Here is a 20359-nt window from a genome sequence, read left to right on the forward strand (position 1 = left end):
AATCTTAATCTTTGAGTCTACATGTCTGTATTTGTTTTAAGTTCAAAAAAGGATTCTCTACCTATCCAAGAGACAGTTTGTCATTTAATAAAATTATAAAGAAATATAGTCTAATAGTCTAAATGTTACCCACATGACAACCTATCTATCATCATTCATAAGCACACTTGGGAATCTTCATTTTTCTTGGCTTACTAAGCAATATGTCTTTGGAACTTGTCATTCACTAGAATGTCTTCTTTTAAAGATATCCTGAAGATTCACTGCTAAATTCTTATTTTCTATAAAAAATTGTTATTGTAAGAAAGATGTGGTAGGGGAAAAAAAGGAACATTCTTCAGGGATTTAAAACCAGGTTAGCAAGCCACATATCATGTTCACAGGCATGCTGTCCTTTCACTTAGTGTAATTAGGAAGTATGAGAATGAAACTTCTCTACACCCACATAGTCTATGCAATACGGTAGTATAGTGGATTTTAAATGGTTCAACTAAAAATAATCCCACTTATCACATGAAGCCACCATTGAGGCTGCTCTGTTTTCCAAAATATTGTGACCTTACTTTACATTTCTCAAGGACACAATCCCCAGTAGAGAATGATCAGTTTGAGAAACACTATTTCTTTGCATCAAACAGGGGTTTAGGTTATATTCTGAGACTCAATCAATACTCAGAAGTTTTCAGATGAGACAACATTTGGCAGCACATTTGAGAATTCTGCAGCACTTAAAGGTGTCCTTAGCCTAACAGGAAGCCTTTCTAAGCTCTTTATAAGACTATTCCATTTTTACAATGGACAAGGAACATTGTTCAGCTCTCCAGGAAGCCTAATCCATTTGTTAAACCCCAACATCAGAAATCTACCTATTATAATATGTACCAGTGTATTGATCAGCCCAGGCAAAGTGTGGGAAAGTGTGCAAATGTTCTACACATGATCATTAGTGGGTTCTGTGTTTGATCTTCTTTTTCATAACTCATCACCAATAATTCAGATGATTTGGAATGTTCTCATACAAAGCTCCACATATAGGTAAGTCCCACATAGGCATGAGCTCCTAGAAAACATTCTATATTAACTAGAATTTGTGTTGACTCTTTGATGCTACAAAGAACGATCATTTTCTAGGAAAATCAAGGAAGTTATTGACATCTCAATGCAAATTTGACTCTTTCTTGTTCCCTTGACTCTAGATGAAGAACTGCACTGTCTCCATCCATGATGACTCGATGTTTGAGCCTGAGGAACAGTTCAGGGTCTTCCTCGGCCATCCCCTTGGGAATCACTGGAGTGGAGCCAGAGTTGGAAAGAATAGCATGGCCACCATCACCATATCCAATGATGAAGATGGTAACCGCTACTCTAATGTACACTTGCTGTACATCACATTTACTAACCATGTAATTATAAGTGTCTTGAAAAATGAAAGGGCTACAAAAATGCCTACTGATAACAGTCCTGCATTATATTTATAACATATTGGCAGCAAATAATCATCGTCTACAAAGCTCCTATAAGTTTACTAGGGCTATAGGTAGTTTTAATCTCATTATTCCCTACCACACTGCCAAGAGAAAGGAATGAGTATGGTTAAAGGCTAGGACAGAGACACTAAGACAGGCAGAGAATAAAACTTGAAATCACTGCAGTTGGAGCAAAATTGGAAATACAATCAGAATGAGTTGAATCCAATGAACTGATTTAAACACTGAAATTAGAAAAGTCTAATTTCTCAGTTTTCTTTTCTTCCATTAACTTGGCCTACTAACCTAAAAAAACAAATCTTAAATTCTTTGGTCAGGTTGTAGTAAAGAGTGCCCCATGCACCAGGGAAAACAAAATCTGTTCCAAATTGAGACATCATTGTTCTATTAAAATTGATATTTTAATGAGTTAATGGATAATAACATTATACATAGTAATATCAATTTTATTTAATATTTATACCACTATTCATCCTCACATATATAAAATCAGGGACTAATTTGGACATTGGGTGAAATAAGAAAAGCCAGCCTGGGAGCTGAATTACTCCTTTACCCAAGGAAACGCGGGTTCTCCCCCTGCAGCGAGCCTCTCCCAGGCACACAGGGAAGCCAGTGGCCTAAGCTCAGAGGGGAACAAATTCACAGTGTGTCGCAGTGACATGCCTAAGTTTCAAAAACCATTCTTTTTTAAAACTCTGCTGTCTCAAATGAGGCTTATCTTCTACAATTAGAAAGAATTGACTTTCTGAGGGGTGAAATGAACACAGAGACTCTAGAAATGTCTTCAAAATTTTATATGTGAAAAATGGTATACAACTTGTAATTGCTCTGAATTGTTTATCTTATTCTCTCTACCACTACCACTTTGCCCTTCCCCATAAGAATATATCGAAAAAAGGCATAATTTGATATTTTTCTAAGAATTGTCGCTATATCATTAACCGTACCCTAGCAATAACAATCATACTTTAAACCAGAATGTGTTCAGAAGTCTTCCGTTCCTGAATTATCGTTGCAGTCAGTCACTAAAACCACCCATTCTTAACTGAGTAACCTGTGAGAAGTTAGGAAAAGCTGAGGGTCGGGGGAGGTGAGAGCTCCCGGAAGGAGGATTCAAAGGACCAGAGATGAGAGATGCATTTGGTGAAATTAAGTTACATATAAATGAGGTAAATTATTAACCTTAGAAATTCATGTATCATCAATGAAAAGGAGTTGGTTCATGCAATCAGCTGATACAAATTTATCAGTTGCTTACTGTGGCTCAGTCCCTTGATAAAGCATGCACATTTTAAAACATTCTGAGTCGTGATGCCTTGGTGGAAACTTGGACATCATGCTTCCAAAGTCCTTAAAAATATTTCCCTCACTATCCTGTTTTTAATAAGAAATGAATAAGAAGTGACTTCTATAAAATTAGAAATAAATTTCTTTTTCCCAAGCATTGCTTAGGGGTAAATACTGATTGATTTTCATAACAGTAAGGCATTTTGTCTTTGTGTTGTTAACTGTGAAAAACCCTTCTCGTCATTAGCAGGTATTTCCAGGGGAGTCGGAATCTTTCCTGCTTTTCTAACTTGCTCTTGTTTCCCTGACCATGTTTCTTCAGCCCCCACCATTGAGTTTGAAGAAGCTGCGTACCAAGTCCGGGAACCCTCGGGGCCCGATGCCACGGCCATTCTGAACATCAAGGTGATCCGCAAAGGGGATCAGAACAGGACGTCCAAGATCCGCTGCAGCACGCGGGACGGGTCTGCCCAGTCTGGTGTGGATTACTACCCAAAGAGCCGAGTCTTGAAGTTCAGTCCCGGTAATTGAATGCCGATCCCGACATGTGGGTTTTACTGAGTAGAGAACCTAATATCTAATATTCAAGGAAAGGAATGAGCAGAAAAATAAAAGAGGAAAACTTTCCAATAACATAAAGTATTTTTTAAGCACACACTTGAGATGGAAGGAGTCTTTATAATTTTTAATTAGTAAAAATGCTATGGGGGGGGGGGCGGGAAATAGGGCACTGACTTCAGAACATCCTTGGCATTTTGTTTCATTAAAAAGGATTGTTGTTGTTGGCCTGTGATTTGGTTAATATGAGCACTTGACTTTTAAAAAGTGTACGTGACTGCCATCATTCAACTAACATTGGTGCCAACCACTGTGCTGCCCTTTAGGCTGGGGTGACTAAAATCCAGAAGGCACACTCTGGTTAACAGCTAAAATAGGTTTATCCTAGAGAAAGCAATGGAGACAAGTCAGGGAAGAGAGGAAGATGGGATTGAAGTCACAAACAGCTGTCTCATGTATTAATTTGATGGGAGGAGTGAGACAGGGAAGGAGTTGAATTATATGCTAGGTTTTTTTCACAGAACTTTCTGGGACAATGTAAGGTGAAAAGGTGAATGTAGACAATGGCATCATTTGTAATGTAGCCAGAAGTGGGCAACAGTGTTAGAAGGTCTTTTCAGAGATGTGTTGGCGAGTGGAGGGAGAAAGTGACTTCCCCAGAAGTGAGTTTGGGAGTCTCTGTGTGTCTCTCTCATGCCCCTGAAGCTTCAAAGGGCTTTCGGCTCTGTCCTTTGTGTGTCTTATTGGTGTTTGCTGGAAAGATAGGTGCCCTTCCTCCACACTTGCACAAGGACCTCTCTTCCAAGTACCTTTACTTTTCCATTTTCTGCATGAGGATCTGGGGAAAATACAGGTCTTAGAAGTAACCGAGTAGAGAATCATTTTAGGAAAAGGTAGGGGGTTTCTGAGATTTGAACCTCCGCCTCTTTTAAGGCCTACAAACTACATTCTCGACTTGGCAGAGACTGGCCTGGTAGAAAGCCTCTGAGCTATTGCTTCTCGGGAGACAGCTTTGAAGGGTGTTGTGTGCAAGCACTGGCAGCCTCACAGGCGCTCATGTCTAAGTGTAAAGGGGAAAGAAAAATTAAGCAAGAAAACCCCTCATAACCAGGGTGGAGTGCGTTTTGGATCATAGATTTTTATTACTGCCAACTAGTGTCAGGCAAGGGCCATTAATCCTCATATGGTGTAGAATAGTAAATCTGCAATACTGAGCCTCCACCACAGGTGGAATTAGGTCTGTAAAACAGATTCCCTGTTTGAAATGGGGCCAACATGACCAGCACCACTGCAGTTATAGGAAACCCTTAAAAGGAAAGGGCGTACTTAAACATGAAGCCTTGTCTTAGGTTGGTCACCTAACTGGGACCTCTGCTGTCCTTGTGTTCTGTCCTTGCCGAAGGTGTGGATCATATCTTTTTTAAAGTTGAGATCCTGTCCAATGAAGACCGGGAATGGCATGAATCATTCTCCCTAGTCCTTGGCCCAGATGACCCAGTGGAAGCAGTTCTTGGTGAAGTGACCACTGCCACAGTGACGATCCTAGACCAGGAGGCAGCAGGGAGTCTCATACTGCCAGCACCACCCATCGTGAGTGGCTTGACGGGAAGGATTGCTTGTATGTCTTAGTGACTAGTAGATGAGAACTTGAGATAAGTAGGACTTCCAGTGCTATATACTCCTTCATTCCTCTAACACAGTGGTTCTTAACCAGGAGCAATCCTGTCCCCTCCCCTGCAATGCCCCCACCCGCCGCAACTACCTCCATGGCACATTTGGCAATCTCTGGTAACATTATTTGTTGTTATGACTATCAGTACGTGCTAGTAGCATCTAGTGGGTAGAAGCCAGAGATGCTACTAAACATCCTACAATGCACAAGACAGCTCCAATGACAAAGAATTATTTGGCACAAATGTCAAGAGTGCAGAGGATGAGAAATTCTGTTCCAACAAAAGAGGAAGACCAAACCATGCCCATACCTCAGTCTGATAAAACAGAAAGTACGATACAATTGATATTCTCACTTCTTTGGTGGGACTTAAAAGAGAAAAAAAAAAAAAGTAATGCAATCCCATATCTATTATTCTACCTATTGGCCACACATATGTCTAATTAAGTATCTGTAGAAATGTAGTACCATCATTCCCAGTTTGGGGGTGTAAAGAATGAATGCACTGACTTTACAATTAGGAGGAAAATGTCTGGAGGTTGCCAAAGGAATTCTAACCCATAGTAAAGAAGCAGTCAGAATAAGTCTTCTAACCTCCCCAGACTAGTCTCATACTAGAAGGATCATTTCAAAATGTGTCTCTTGATTAACCATAGAAGAAATACACTACCTTTATTTACTTTTATTTTGCTGAATGCACTACTGCATACCATTAACAATTTAAGGCAACTTTAAACTAGTAACTGCCATGCATGATATAGCTTCAGTTACTATATCATGGAAAATATTATATTGGCAGGAAAATAAAAGTATTTTCCACATGAGTGATAGAGCTCATCTTTATGAATAATGCTAATAAGATAATAAAGCTTCTAGCTGACCAGTAGGAGGATCTTCTCCACTGCCTAAGGTCTGCATTATCTTTTAGGGATGCTTTGTAAAGCATTGTAAACTCCTGTTATGTTTTCAAGAATCCCTGGAAATTAAGTGATCTTGTGAATCCTGTAGAGCAGGGGTGGGGAACCTATTTTCTGCCAAGGGCCATTGGATATTTATAACATAATTTGCTTAATATAATTCACTTAACATAAACTTAGGTTACTATGAATAAAAGCTCCTAGATTTATTGAATTTTGAGTCCTGCCTGCGCACTCCTTGGCAGGGCGAGACCAAATGATTTCATGGGCCTAATAGGGCCCACGGGCCAGACATTCCCCACCCCTGCTTTAGAGCCTTAGTACTCTCACCTTCCCGACACCTAACCAGGGCTGAAGCTTTGTTGCTCCTTTGCAGGTTGTCACACTTGCAGACTATGACCATGTGGAAGAGGTTACCAAAGAAGGAGTCAAGAAATCTCCCTCCCCAGGTTACCCACTGGTCTGTGTCACCCCTTGTGACCCTCATTTCCCCAAGTATGCCATCACGAGGGAGCGCTGCAGCGAGGCTGGCATCAACCAGACGTCCGTGCAGTTCAGCTGGGAAGTGGCTGCCCCCACTGATGGCAACGGGGCCCGGTCTCCCTTTGAGACCATCACCGACAACACACCGTTCACCAGTGTCAACCACATGGTAGGTCTGGGTCTGGGCCTGGTTGCGTAGGGAAAGAACTGATATTTCTGTTTGTTCCTCAGACTCTGTCAAGCTCCCTAAGGCCCACGTATGGCATTTGGAATAAAATAAGCAAATGAGTCCTAGCTGGTTTGGCTTAGTGGATAGAGCATCGGCCTATGGACAGAAGAGCAGATGCCTAGGTTGCGGGCTTGATCCCCAGTAGAGGGCATGCAAAAGGCAGCCTATCAATAATTCTCTCATCATTGATGTTTCTATCTCTCTCCCTTCTCCCTTCTTCTCTGAAATCAATAAAAATATTTTTTAAAAAATTAATAATAAATAAATAAATAAAATAAGCAAATGAGCAGGTACACATAGTCTTTTTATTCTTATATATAAGGAAGGTAACATGGTGTAGTAGAAAGAACTAAGCTAGTACTCAGACAACCTTTTTACAAATCTTAATTCTGTCTGTTTTTAATTATGTGATGTTGAGAGGTTTGGTATTACTCTTATGTTGGAACAGAATTTCTCATCCTCTACACTCTTGACATTTGTGCCAAATAATTCTTCATCTTTCTGAGTCTCAGTTTCCTGATCTGCAAAATTGTACCTCTTCCACTTAGCCATTTGACAAGGTCATTGGCAAATCAGATGTAAAAATGACCTATAAATGGTATAGTAAGTCAAAGGTTCCAGTTAGGTACAATTAAAGATCACTTTTTGTTCACATCTCTCTAATCGTTCAACAAGTAGGCCAGTGGTCGGCAAACTGTAGCTTGCAAGCCACATGCGGCTCTTTGGCCCCTTGAGTGTGGCTCTTCCACAAAATACTGACTTCTGCGCATGGGCCACGAAGTTTTAATCGCACTGTATTTTGTGGAAGAGCCACACTCAAGGGGCCAAAGAGCCGCATGTGGCTCGCAAGCTACAGTTTGCCGACCACTGAAGTAGGCTATAAACTCTGTAAAGACATGGACCAAGAGTTCTACCACATTTGTATTTTTCAAAATGGCCAGCGCATCCATGGCACATAGCAGGGACCAGTTATTAAAAAAAAAGATAAAATTCTTACTGAGTGATCAGCATTGTACAAAGTCTTGTGGGAAAACATGAAAGCAAGTTCACAGTGCAGTTGCTGTCCTCAAAGAGAGAGGAGACCAGACCAACACCTCTGCCACCACCAGAGAGCGGTGAACAGAGATGGTTTCCCAGGCCAAGGAAACAGGGGCTGAGCATCACACCAGCCAAGTTCATCTCTTCAGAGAGAGAGCTGGTAGCAGTGGGGTGCAGGATCAGCCCCATATCTGGCACATAGTAAGCACTCAATGACTTTGTACTGAAATTATGCACTTAATTATCTGGGAAATTAGAAATTTCTTTTAAACTGAATTTCTCTCCATTTCTCCTATTCAAACCACAGTTTGTTCCCACTTTAATAAGTGTATCACTTCAATGGGATACTAGTGGAAGAACTATTAGACATGGATGGGAGGCTTTGGATAAAGTGAGGTGATTGATGCCCAGTGCTTTGGCACAGCTTATTCAGAAAGACTAGAAGGTTAAGTCATTTGCAACATAACCTAGCTCAAATTTAAAATATATTTTATATGATTAAGAACTTTAAATGGCAAGCCTTTATAGTGTATTGTTTCATAATTATCTAATTCTCCACTCAACGAAACTATGAAGGGTGTTTGCTCTGATTTGAGCCAAATATTTCTAACAGGTACCAAGTTCGTAATTTTACTTTATATTTCAGTGTTTCTTCTTGCAACGAATTGGTGACTAATACTTTTACCCCAGTTCCCTTTGTTCTATCTTTATTTCTTCAATTATTTATTTAATATCATTGTATTTTATGCATTTTGGTAAGCTGCCTCAAATCCCTTCTGAACTAAGTCCATGTATAAATAAACAAATAAGGCATTGGCAGCTAATTAAAATTTTTAATGGGAAAATCTTCTTTAATTTTTAATAGACTTCAGTGAAAATTGTTTTCATGGGTAGAATTTATAAGTGTGTATGTTTGCTTTGTGGGAGGTCTACGGCACACAAGACTACCAATAATCATTCCTGTTGTTTGCTTCTCCATCTGTATGCGCACATAACCTACGAGTCCTGGTGACCACGCTGCCTCTGCACTGGTGGAGTTAAGCACTCTGTGGCTTCTGCATGTCTGGGAGCATGAAAGAATCTGTAGAAAGACCTTCAAAGACCAGTCGGTGTCCGTAGCCAAGTTCCCAGCTTTAAGCTATGTGTGTGGTTGTTAGATGGGGGTTGCAGGAGAGAAAGAATTAGAAAATGAAGAAAACTAAGAACTCCTAAGAAGGAAGCATCTCTCCTCTGTATCCAGGCACCAGGCCTTAAACAAACTTGACTTGGAGGCCAATGACTCTTGCTAGAAGGGCTGAAAACCTGTTGAGAGGTTCTTATGCAGAACCTAACAAATAAAGAGAACAGTGTGGCACTTGGAACCAGTCATCTCTGGCTCTTGCTCCACTTCTGTCTACTTGCTCATTGTCTGACTTACTGAATTAGGCTCTAAGTACTCACCATCTGTCCATAGTGCCTGGCTCCTGGTAGAGAGTCATACTGAAGTGGTGAGTGGGTGGGTGGATGGAAGATGAATTGTCTTCACAGATTATCTTGTACCAGAAACTTGTGTCCTATCATCCGGAAGATGCAGTTGAAGGAGCTGTGTAAGTAGCGTACACTTGTCTGAGGTGTTTTATTCTTCCCGGTAGGTCCTGGATAGCATTTACTTCAGCCGGAGGTTCCATGTGCGTTGTGTGGCAAAGGCTGTAGACAAAGTGGGCCATGTGGGGACCCCCTTAAGGAGCAACATTGTTACCATCGGGACAGACAGTGCTATCTGCCACACCCCCGTCGTGGCTGGGACAGCCAGAGGCTTCCAGGCTCAGTCCTTCATCGCGACCTTGAAGTACCTGGATGTCAAACACAAGGAGCATCCGAACAGGTCAGGCTGGTGGTGCTTTCCGCAATGACGGGGCGGAGGGCTCTTCTGTGTGTGTCCTCTAGGCAGGGCGGGTCTAAGAGTGATGCTTCAGCAAAACAGATGTAGTGGTGAGGCATGCTTCAGAAAAACTTTCTGTCCCCTTGCCTATCCTAGCCTCATTTCTCTCCCCTTGACATTTTCACCTGCCAGTCCACCACGGAGAATCACTGCAACTTCCCCAGGGCTTCAAACTCTTTCAGGTGGCGGCCCTGCCATGCGGCTACTCCAGACTCCAGCCTCCACCCCCTCCCACGCAGAGTAGTTAGGTCTAGTTGTCCTACTATACTTAGCTCAGAGCATATCTTCTAAGAACTTCTCATCATCTCCTCCAATTTCATTTGCAAAGAGCCTCTTTCCAGCTCTTCTGGCACCCATGTGCCTCTTTCCGAGCATCATCACTATTCATTCCCTCTCTGTCCCGATAGCGCAGTGGTTCTCAACCTTCCTAATGCCGCGACCCTTTAATACAGTTCCTCATGTTGTGGTGACCCCCAACCATAAAATTGTTTTCGTTGCTACTTCATAAGTGTAATTTTGCTACTGTTATGAATCGTAATGTAAATATCTGATATGGTCTTAGGCGACCCCTGTGAAAGGGTCGTTCGACCCCCAAAAGGGTTGCGACCCACAGGTTGAGAACCGCTGCGATAGTGGCTGGTGAGGGCAGGGACCATGAGTGTTTATTTTGTATCCCCTGTGCCTAGGACAGTGCTTCCCCAGAGGATATATGTGCTTTTATGTTTTCCTGTGCCACCTGATTTTGATGGAAGATGAATACTTTCATTTTTGCATAGCAAATAAAGAAAAAGAATTTATGTATGTTGTACATATTCATTAAACCTCACAGTGTTTATATGTGCGCCTTTATGAGCAACTGAGTTCAGGGAAAGGGGCTCATTTGCATGGGAAAAAAACAGATTTGAATATATAGCTAAAAATAGGCAAATCCTTTTGTTCTAACAGAATAAAATTTATCTTTGTTAAAAAGCAATAACAGAAGTACCAGGGCACTACTGACCAAGAGCCATCCTGTTCATATTTCAGAATTCTAATTCCTCTTATAAATGTGGGTCTTTGCTCTGAGAGATAAGCTGTAAAACTCAAAATGCACCTCAATAAACATTCTGAAAATTTAAACTTGGTACAATGAAAAAAACACACAGCCTATAAGTACAGGTCCACGGTGGTGCAGTCTCAACCGATATTTATTAGGCTTATATTTTATTTAGAATTGTATGCTACGTGCTCTAGAGAAACAAAAGAAGTGAAGGAAATGGTCTGGTCCTCAGAGTGGGGAGGCAGGGAGACATACAAGAAATAGCAGCCAGTATAAGTAAGTTACAGAGTTTCTGGTGGAAAGGCACTCAGAGGCTGAGGAATGTAGATCACAGGAGAGCGTGTTGCCCACTGCGGCCACTGAGGAGATGGAAGGCCTTTCAGCTGGGGAGGCATGGGATGAGGAGTAGGATATTACTACTCCTAAGATATTTTCTTGGATAGAGATATTGGCCTTAGCGTGTAAGAGCTCAATGATGTCTTTTATTTTTAAAACATATTTTTTAAAGAAATACGAGTGTTGACCCCACCCAACCCCCACACACTCACTGAGACAGAAGGAAAGCCTATAGCCAGCCGTCACTCAGCTTTGGCTCATGAGGAAATAAAGCTTCCATTCAAAGCAAAAGAAAGCGTTAAAGTAATCTGTGGTTGTGATGTTATCTTTTCTTGTATTGAACAAAAAAAATCTATAATTCTTGATTGCTATCAGTCCTGAGTCTGAAGGATCTCTTGGGAGAAAAAACAACCCCACGTGTGCATCAGACCCTCATGTTCAGAGAGAAATCTTACAACATGGAAAGCTTTGGGAAACAAAAAAAAAATTGGGAAATTCACTGGTGAAGACAAAAGGGGGGTTTGAGAAAGAAATGTACCCTGTGGACTGCTAATAGCATGCACCTACACACTTTGTTCTGCCCTTTCCCCCCTTAGAATCCACATTTCGGTGCAGATCCCACACCAGGATGGAATGCTGCCCCTCATCTCCACCATGCCCTTGCACAACCTGCATTTCCTGTTATCCGAGTCCATCTACAGACACCAGCACATCTGCTCCAATCTCGTCACCACCCGCGATCTGAGAGGCATGTCAGGTGAGGGATGCGTCTGTGCTGGCTCACCCGCTCCCGCACAGCGCAGTGGCCCTCAGGTGCGACTGAGTGAACCCTGCTCTTCATGTTTTCCCAGACCCATGACACGCATGATTAGTGGATTTCCTTGTTAGCAGGCAACCAAACCTAAGCAGCTCAGACAAGGACATGAATAGGAAAAACCAGGGACTTTGGAATCAAACCGACTTAGATTCACATCCTTAGTCCACTACCTAATCAACTGAACAAAAATAGCTGGATCTCCCCAAGCCATTCTTTTCTTACCTACAACATGAGGAAACAATTGATACCAGTGAAGGTGAGGATTAAATGCATTAGCATTTTTATTTATTTATTCACTTATTTTTTTTTATTTAGTTTGCAGTCAATATTATTTTGTATTAGTTCCAGATGTACAGCACAGTGGTTAGCCAATCATATACTTTACAAAGTGTTCTGCCTGATATTTCCAGTACCCACCTGGCACCATGCATAGTTATTACAATATTATTGATTATATTCCCTATGCTGTACTTTACATCCCCATGACTATTTTATAACTGCCAATCTGTACTTCTCAATCCCGTCACCCAGTCCTCCAAGCCTCCTCCCCTCTGGCAACCATCTGTCTGTTCACAGTACCTAGGAGTCTGTTTCTGTTTTCTTTGTTCGTTTGTATTATTCTTTAGGTTCCACAAACAAGTGGAATCATTTGGTATTTGTCTTTCTCTGACTGACATAAATGCATTGGCATTTTTAAAGCGCCACCTATGGTACATTTTTGTTCCTTCCCTTCCCTCTAAGTGAGCATGTTATGATCTGTGCCCATAAATCGCATGATCACAGCCTCTTTAGGAAGCTCATGTGCAGATGTTACCTGTTCTAGGATGGGTTCTCCAGGAGCAGGAGCAGAGGTGGAGTCAGGGGCCAAGATGAACGGGAAGGAGAGGAAGCAGGACTGGACAGAGGGAGAAGTCCAGCTGCAATGCAGCCCGATGAAGCCTGGACTAGCTAGCTCTCCCCAGAGTTTTGGAGTGTGCCCACCAGTCAGACTTGTCCTATTGTCAGCTCCAAGGGACAGACCTTCTACCCGCCTTGCTCAGTCACTGGATACTGGTGCCCCAGCCAGGGCGTGGCCTCGGGCTGAGTGTCTCTGTGTCTGACACAGACCCTAAGGAGCTGATGGCTGGGGTGGTGCCTCTCCCACAGCAGACATTACTTTACTAAGGATCCAGTCCCTTCCCATTGACTTTAGAAAGTGCTCACTAAATGCGTTCTTCCTGCCTTTACGCTGATGAGCCATTTAACAGTGTTTTTGAAGATAGAAAAGCATTCATATGCTCTTTCTTATTCATTAAGCACCACTTTGTGTAGTGAGGGTCTTCATATAGTAGAAATTAGTTGAGTGTAAATTATTCCCAAGTCACTGAGCTATACATGAAAGCATAATCGCTCCACATACAGAGCTAGAGAAAAAAAACATACTATGTTCATGGCTGAAAGTTTGCACCTCATCCTACTCAAATAATTAAATTCAACACGTGTGAATTGAGATCCTAGTCCTCGTGGGGCAGATGGTTGGGTGCTAAAAAAATGCATCCACTTTTGCAGAATACGAGAGTTCTTTTAGTACTCTAAAAATCTCAGCCCTAATATTCTGAAGTTGTATCTGTGTCTAGCCCTCTATGGCATAAAGGTCTTCCTTAATTTAAAGTAGTTCAGTTGCTTGGCAGCATTTGATCCAATAATTTTTGACTGTGGCAGGGAAGTTTTAGTCAAGCATCATTAGCGAGCTATTTGCTCATTAACATACAATTAAGTTGTTTTTTTCCCCCCAAGAGTTCAGGAACTTTGTGGGGTGGGGAAGGCATAGACAGATGTTTGTTGGCTTTTCATAAAAGCTATTTTATAAAAATCAGTCTTAAAAAATTGGTCTTAGAAAAATAATTAACTCATCAACAGATTATCCATATAGTAAACCCATTTCTTCAAGGGCTGATTGTGAAGCACAGAACCAGACTTGCCGGGTGTGGCAAAGCTTCAGTGTGTTTTCTTTTCCAAGATAAGCAGGGCCACGGAGCTGAGGTCTTCAGTTACGGTAGCATTTGTTCCCCTTTTCTTCCCAGGTTCCTGCAGCCCCTTAGAGGAGTCTGTGAACCCAGGCACTCTAACCCGTGGCAGCAGGCAGCTAACCAATGCCCATCCACTTGTTGTGTGTGTTGGGAGCCCTGGGTTGCTCTAGTAATAGAGTCTCGGATGGAGGGAGAACTCTATCAGTCTCAGAGGAACGTCTCCCTTCTCCCCACCCAGCTCCTGGGCAGCCAGCAAGGGCAAGTCTGCACACTGGGTTACTATTTCTTGTCCCCCGTCACCCACAGAGGCAGGGTTCCTAGACGACAAGGTCTACGACAGCACGGCCATGGGGCCTGGCTATGACCGCCCCTTCCAGTTTGACCCCAGTGTCCGGGAGCCCAAGACCATCCAGCTCTACAAACACCTCAACCTGAAGAGCTGTGTCTGGACCTTTGATGCCTATTACGACATGACCGAGTTAATTGACGTCTGTGGGGGGTCCGTGACTGCCGACTTCCAGGTGGGTGCACCGGGGGCTTGTCTGAAGGCTGTGCACTGGGTGCCGTGTGAAACCTGTTTGGTCCTAAAGTGCTTCTGTTAACACTTTGCATCCAGTGGCTCCCAGAATGGGGCCAACCAACTAAGGGAGTCTGTACAGTCCCTCAAGTGAGACCTCAGCGGTAGTGCCCCCAGAGGGTCATCTAAATCTACTAATTGGAAGCGTGGTAGGGAAAATGTTCAAATTAATGTGGAAAAAGCTTACTGTCTGGTACAATCATTTATATAAAAATCTAATGCTTGCTTTTTGGAATATATGTGTTTTTCCTCTGGGTATATTTTGGAAAGCCAAAAAGATTTATATTTTATGGTAGAGTGTTTCCTTCCCCACCTGGGGAAATGAGTCAAAATGACAGGTAAGTAGAACACTGTCATCCTAAGACTAAGGGAGAGATAATTTTTTAAAACACCTTGATTTTATATCTATTCAAAACTGATAACCCTTGTAAATATAGACCCTTTTTAATAGTTATTAAATATTAGTGACAAAAGAAAATTTTATAGCAAGAAGCCACTTGGGGGGCAGTTATATCAAAGGGACCACTAGACTAATGCATCCTCATGGGAAAAATAATTCTAAAGTATTTCTCAATGAACTGAAAATTACATGTGGTCTTCATTTCAAATCAGTTTTAACCACACTAACAGGGGGAACTTGTAGAGGGACTTAGACTAATCATTTTGGAAAAGTGCCTTTGAATCAAATTTGTTTTGTTTGTGATGCCTCTCATTTTGGTTAACTCATTTTGTGTACACGACTGCCCTCTGCTGAGTAGACTTTTAAGGCATTCTTAGGTTTTCTTTTTATCACTGCAAATCTATACCCTCCATTCACTTTTGAAAATGCAAAACTGAATGATTGGTTCCTCCCAGGCCCCTCAAAAGTTAGTATTCTCCATGATTTTACTTTATGTTTCAGGCTATTTTGTTCAGTCTATGCTTGAAAATCTCTAAGATAAAGGATCTTATATGTCCCACTTCTTAAACCAACATAGAAATAATGTATACATAGAAATACTTCATCATTGTCTATTTTCTTTTTTTTTTTTTAATCCTCCCAAGGACATGCTTAGAGAGAGAGGGAAGAAGGGAGAGAGAAAGAGAGAGAAACACATCGATTGGTTGCCTTCCATATGCTCTCCAACTGGGGATCAAACCCACAACCCAGGTATGTGCCCTGACCAGGAATCAAACCAGCAAACTTTCAGTGCACAGGATGATGCTCAACCAACTGAGCCACTCTGGCTGGGCCATTGTCTGTTTCTTTAAAAATAGTTGAAACAGCTGATATATGTTAGAAAGACTATAGAACTTAGAACAAGCCCTACTTCATATCTTTGTCAACTATCAATAGGCTTGAATGAGACATAACCGCTCTGAACCTCCTCTGAAATAGTCACTAATAATCTCAATATTAGAAGACATCTAACATATCTGGCACAAAATAGGTATACAATAATAGTTATCAGGGATGTTTTTCTTTTTTAAAATTATTAATTAATATGAAGGTTAAAGGAGAATAAATAGAAACAGAGGAGGAAAAATTAATTTTGCCCATCAACTCAAGAAGTTATGGAGATTCTAATATCAGAGATTTTTAAACGAACATGGACTTAGTAGAGTCTTTGGGGAAATTTCGTGCCAAATTTTAAATCCCTGACAACATTGAATATGAAAAAATACTTTAGAAAAATAAAGTTTGATGTCCTAAATAATAAAGCATTTGGCTCTTTCCCTTACTTACTCATGGAAACACCCTACATTTGTATTTTCAACCCCCCAAAAAGAAATATAGTGTATTTGGCCAGTGAAAAAAATAAAATTGTTTTAGACTAAATTTTTTATTGTAAAAGAAAGATACATTTATGAAGAAAAATAGAAAACATTTTAAAATGAGTAAACCAACTCCCCGCTCATACACACATGTACACAGTTAGCCTCGACGTAAAGCCTTCTGCGCATGTTAGCTCGCCATCCAGTTTTTGTTCATTGCATAGTAAAATGAAAACAGGAATTCCCTTAGGAAGTACGATGTTCTGCCTTTTCAAAGCTATTTCAACACAGCATTGTATGAGATGGCAAATTGTCCAAGAATACGCAGCTCTGAGCCGTCGGTAAGTTTCCTATAAATGAGCTGCGGGTGCTCACTGAAACATCCAAGTCAGCCACACATTCATCCCCGGGATCCAGACCTGGGCATCTTCCCGAGTAGGGTTAATTCAGGCTCTCCTACGGTCACTGGAAAGTACAGTCAGTGAGGGGCTGCTGTGTTTTGGCAGTACATCCTAGGTCTGTGTTCAGCCCTTTAGGAATAACTGTGAAACTGTAAAGTCTCAGCCAAGGCTTTCAGTGATTGAACAGGGGAAACAAAGCTTCTTCACGCTCTTTAAGAGTTTTTGTTCAAGTGTCACCTCCTTAGAAAAGCCTGCCCAGATTACCCTACGTAAGAAGCACCCTGGCCACTTCCATCTCTTTATTTATGACGTATCTTCCTTACTAGACTGTAGGCTCTGTAAGGGCAGTCATTTAGCTTTTCCACTTTGAGGGCCCAGCTCCTAGCCTGGTACCTGCCACCATCGTGGGCACTTGATTAATAATGATTGAGTGAGTGACGGATGGAGGGAGTGAAGGTGGAGCTGAGATGTGATGACCGTCCGCCCTTTCATCCCAGGAAAGAAATAACCTCCCTGTGCGCACTCCGTTTGCTTGGCAGGTGAGAGACTCTGCGCAGTCGTTCCTGACCGTGCACGTGCCTCTCTATGTGTCCTACATCTACGTGACGGCGCCCCGGGGCTGGGCCTCCTTGGAGCACCACACCGAGATGGAGTTTTCCTTCTTCTATGACACTGTTCTCTGGAGAACAGGTACACCCATTGACACCTTCACTGTTCCTACCTTATGCTCCAGCAAGATTCAAAGAAAAAATAAGAACTGACTTTTAATAGTCGCTGCATTCTTCATCCTGTTGTTCTGTGTCCAGTCCAAGGAGGGCTGCCTGGAGTCTGGGAAGTGTAGATCTGTGGTTCCTGAAAAAGAAGGAGGTCCATCCATGTTGATGTTGATGCTGAAAGACCTCCAGGGGTGAGAAATTGGGCCCAGGTAGCGAGGGGCCCACAGTAGAGGATGGCAAGTGACAGATGGGTCCTGGACTGCCCATTAGGGGCTCCAAGGAGTGTGTGTTCTTTTGGAGCATAATCATGTTCATTCTCTTTTTAGCTAAAAAATGGTGGGATTCGCATTTAAGGAGCAAGAGGAATCTTCAAATTAGATACATGGAAATCGAAAAATATATATCAAAAGCAACTTAGCTCACTTTATTTGTCTGGCTTAGAGTTTGTTTGCTCTTTTGTGGCACTCTTAAAAGTTAAAAAAAAAAAAAAAAAAGACTTTAATCCCACTGTTACTTCAGGGATTTCAATGCTGAATATTTAAAATGACCTTCACCTCAGGCTTGCATTGGTGACAGCCCCTCAGCTGGGAGCTCACACCTTACTCATGTCTCCCCCACCCGCCTTCTCCCACTGCCACCACATGAATGCCCCTTAAAACTGCATGATCCCCCCTCCATTCACTCCAGTAGGTCTCAGTTATTTTTTGCCTTTTTCCCATTTTCAGTGTCCTAGACTTCAAAAATTACCCCCAATTCATTTCCCTTCCCCCTCCTGCTCTCATTCTCCCTCTGGCCTTCTCAGTGGTGATTTTACTGGATCTGAGGCAGACAGATCTGAGGAGCTTTCTTTACATGGGCCTCATTTCTAGTCATGGAAAGTATAGCCCTTTCTTCTGTTAAATGATTTAAGCTCATATCATTTATTTCCATTATATTTCTCATAGGAAAATAAGTTCAGAAAGTTTTCATACTTTGGGTTAGTTAAGTCCTTGAGCTTTGGTTTGTTTTCTTTAACATTTTCTCCCCTTCCTTTGGTTACTCATGAATATTTGGTCAAACTGAACTCCTTGGTGTCATGATTGCAGCTGCACTTGCTGAAGCTACAGCTTACTCATGTCATGCCATTGTATCTGGCCTTCTAGGCTCACCTTTCATTCTTCATTGGCCTGAATACTGAGCACAGGCACCAAGACTTGTTTAGGGTTTTGTTAAGTCCTAAAAGGTATCCCGGTGGGGAACAGAAAATATACTGTGAAGCAGATGTGTTGTAACCACATCCTGGAGGAAAGCTGATGTAAAACATTTTAGGAACCCCTTTTTTTCTGAGCTCTGGGCTGGAGGCCCTGCATCTGGGCCAGTGGCACTTACAGGAACTGTGGAAAGGAACAAAGTAGAATGAACTGTCCAGATGTTTAGAGATATTTAATTGGCAAATGTCTCTAAATAGATTCTATGTTTATGTGAATATATAATTTTTTCCTTAAGTTACATTCAAAAACTGTGTATGTCTACTTAGAGGTGTCACTGGGAAAACTTCCATGTAAGTTACTGTCTGGGAGTCTTCTCCACACCCTAACTTGGATGTTTTGTGTATGGTTGCCTGCCTAGGAATCCAGACAGACAGTGTGCTCTCTGCAAGGCTTCAGATATTAAGAATCTATATTCGAGAGGATGGCCGACTCGTCATTGAATTCAAGACCCATGCCAAATTCAGAGGTAATGTCAGGGCTGTTGTTCTCCTCAACTTTATTTTATTTTATTTTATTTTATTTTATTTTATTTTATTTTATTTTATTTTATTTTATTTTATTTTATTTTATTTTATTTAGTTATGTGCTGTGTTGTTGTTTTTTTAAAATTTCATTGACTTATAGAGGGAGGGAGAGAAACATCTATCGGCTGCCTCCTGCACACCCCCTACAGGGCATCGAGCCTGAAACCCCATTTGGGAATTGAACCAGCAACCTTTGAGGGAAGTAGACAATGTCCAACCAACTGAGCCACACTGGTCAGGGCTCTCCTCAGCTTTTTATTAAGAAACATTTTGAATATAGAGAAAAGTTTAAAGACCAGAACAATTAAAAGCAAAGTCAGTAGTTGTTAACCTTTTGCTATGTGTGTGTGCACATGCAAACACGCACACACATTTTTTTGTCGCACCATTTGGCAGGCTGCATGTCAGGTTACCCTAAGTACTTCAGCAGCCCTCTCCTGAGAACAAGGACATTCTCCTACACATCACGATAGCATGACTGCATCCAAGATATTTGACTTGATCCAGTAATATCAAGTCCCTGTTCATATTTTCCCATTGTACCCCAAATGTCTTTTCTACTTGTTTTTATATGAGTTTATATTTATTTTATATCTGTTTATATAAACGGAAGAATCCAATCAAGATTTATGTTACTTTTAATTGTTATGTCTTTTAATATAGTTTCTTTTAATCTAGAATAGTCTCTCTACTTTTGTTTATTCATGACACCATATAACTGCAGTTTTAAAGAATAGAGGTGCCTTGATGAGTAACATTTACCTTTTTAATCAAATTTATAATTGTATCCCTCCACCAAGGACTTGAGTGGTGCTAAATAAGATATTTTTAATCCAAATTTGGTATTTCTATTTATAAACCATTGAGACATTTCTATGGTTAAGAAACATGTTGGTTGGAATTCAATGCTAAGTTTATTCAATGTGGATTATCACATAAGGACCCCTTCTATTATGGATGTCCTCATTAGCCCCATTTCTACAAGGCACATTCATCCTATATGATAAAAGGGTAATATGCAAATTGACCCTAACATCAGAACCACTGGGAATGACTGGTCACTATGACAAACACTGACCACCAGGGGGCAGACGCTCAATGCAGGAGATGCCCTCTGGTAGTCAGTGCGCTCCCACAGTGGGGAGCTCTGCTCAGCCACAAGCCAGGCTGATGGCTGCCAGCACAGCAGTGGTGGCGGGAGCCTTTCCCGCCTCCTCAGCAGCACTAAGGATGTCTGAATGCAGCTTAGGCCTGCTCCCTGCTGGCAAGTGGACATCCCCCAAGGGCTCCCGGGCTGCCAGAGGGATGTCTGACTGCCAGCTTAGGCCCATTTCCCCAGG

At 41.7% G+C, this 20359-nt stretch overlaps 1 protein-coding gene across 4 annotated transcripts in view; it reads left to right on the forward strand.

The window, feature by feature from the left end:
• Nucleotides 1-20359, forward strand: part of FRAS1 (Fraser extracellular matrix complex subunit 1) — a 447336-nt gene that overhangs the window by 405012 nt on the left and 21965 nt on the right. For all 4 annotated transcript variants that reach the window (XR_004972271.1, XM_036337385.1, XM_036337380.1 and 1 more), the window contains 9 exons: nt 1197-1353; nt 3100-3300; nt 4738-4925; nt 6301-6576; nt 9306-9538; nt 11567-11727; nt 14103-14317; nt 17069-17219; nt 18854-18961. Coding sequence is in view for 3 of the 4 variants with exons in the window: in XM_036337385.1 (XP_036193278.1) it covers nt 1197-1353; nt 3100-3300; nt 4738-4925; nt 6301-6576; nt 9306-9538; nt 11567-11727; nt 14103-14317; nt 17069-17219; nt 18854-18961 (1690 nt within the window). In the remaining variant the exon portion in view is untranslated. The remainder of the gene's footprint in view (nt 1-1196; nt 1354-3099; nt 3301-4737; nt 4926-6300; nt 6577-9305; nt 9539-11566; nt 11728-14102; nt 14318-17068; nt 17220-18853; nt 18962-20359) is intronic.

Source organism: Myotis myotis, unplaced genomic scaffold, assembly GCF_014108235.1.
Source record: "Myotis myotis isolate mMyoMyo1 unplaced genomic scaffold, mMyoMyo1.p scaffold_m19_p_1, whole genome shotgun sequence".
NCBI classification, from domain to species: Eukaryota; Metazoa; Chordata; class Mammalia; order Chiroptera; family Vespertilionidae; genus Myotis; species Myotis myotis.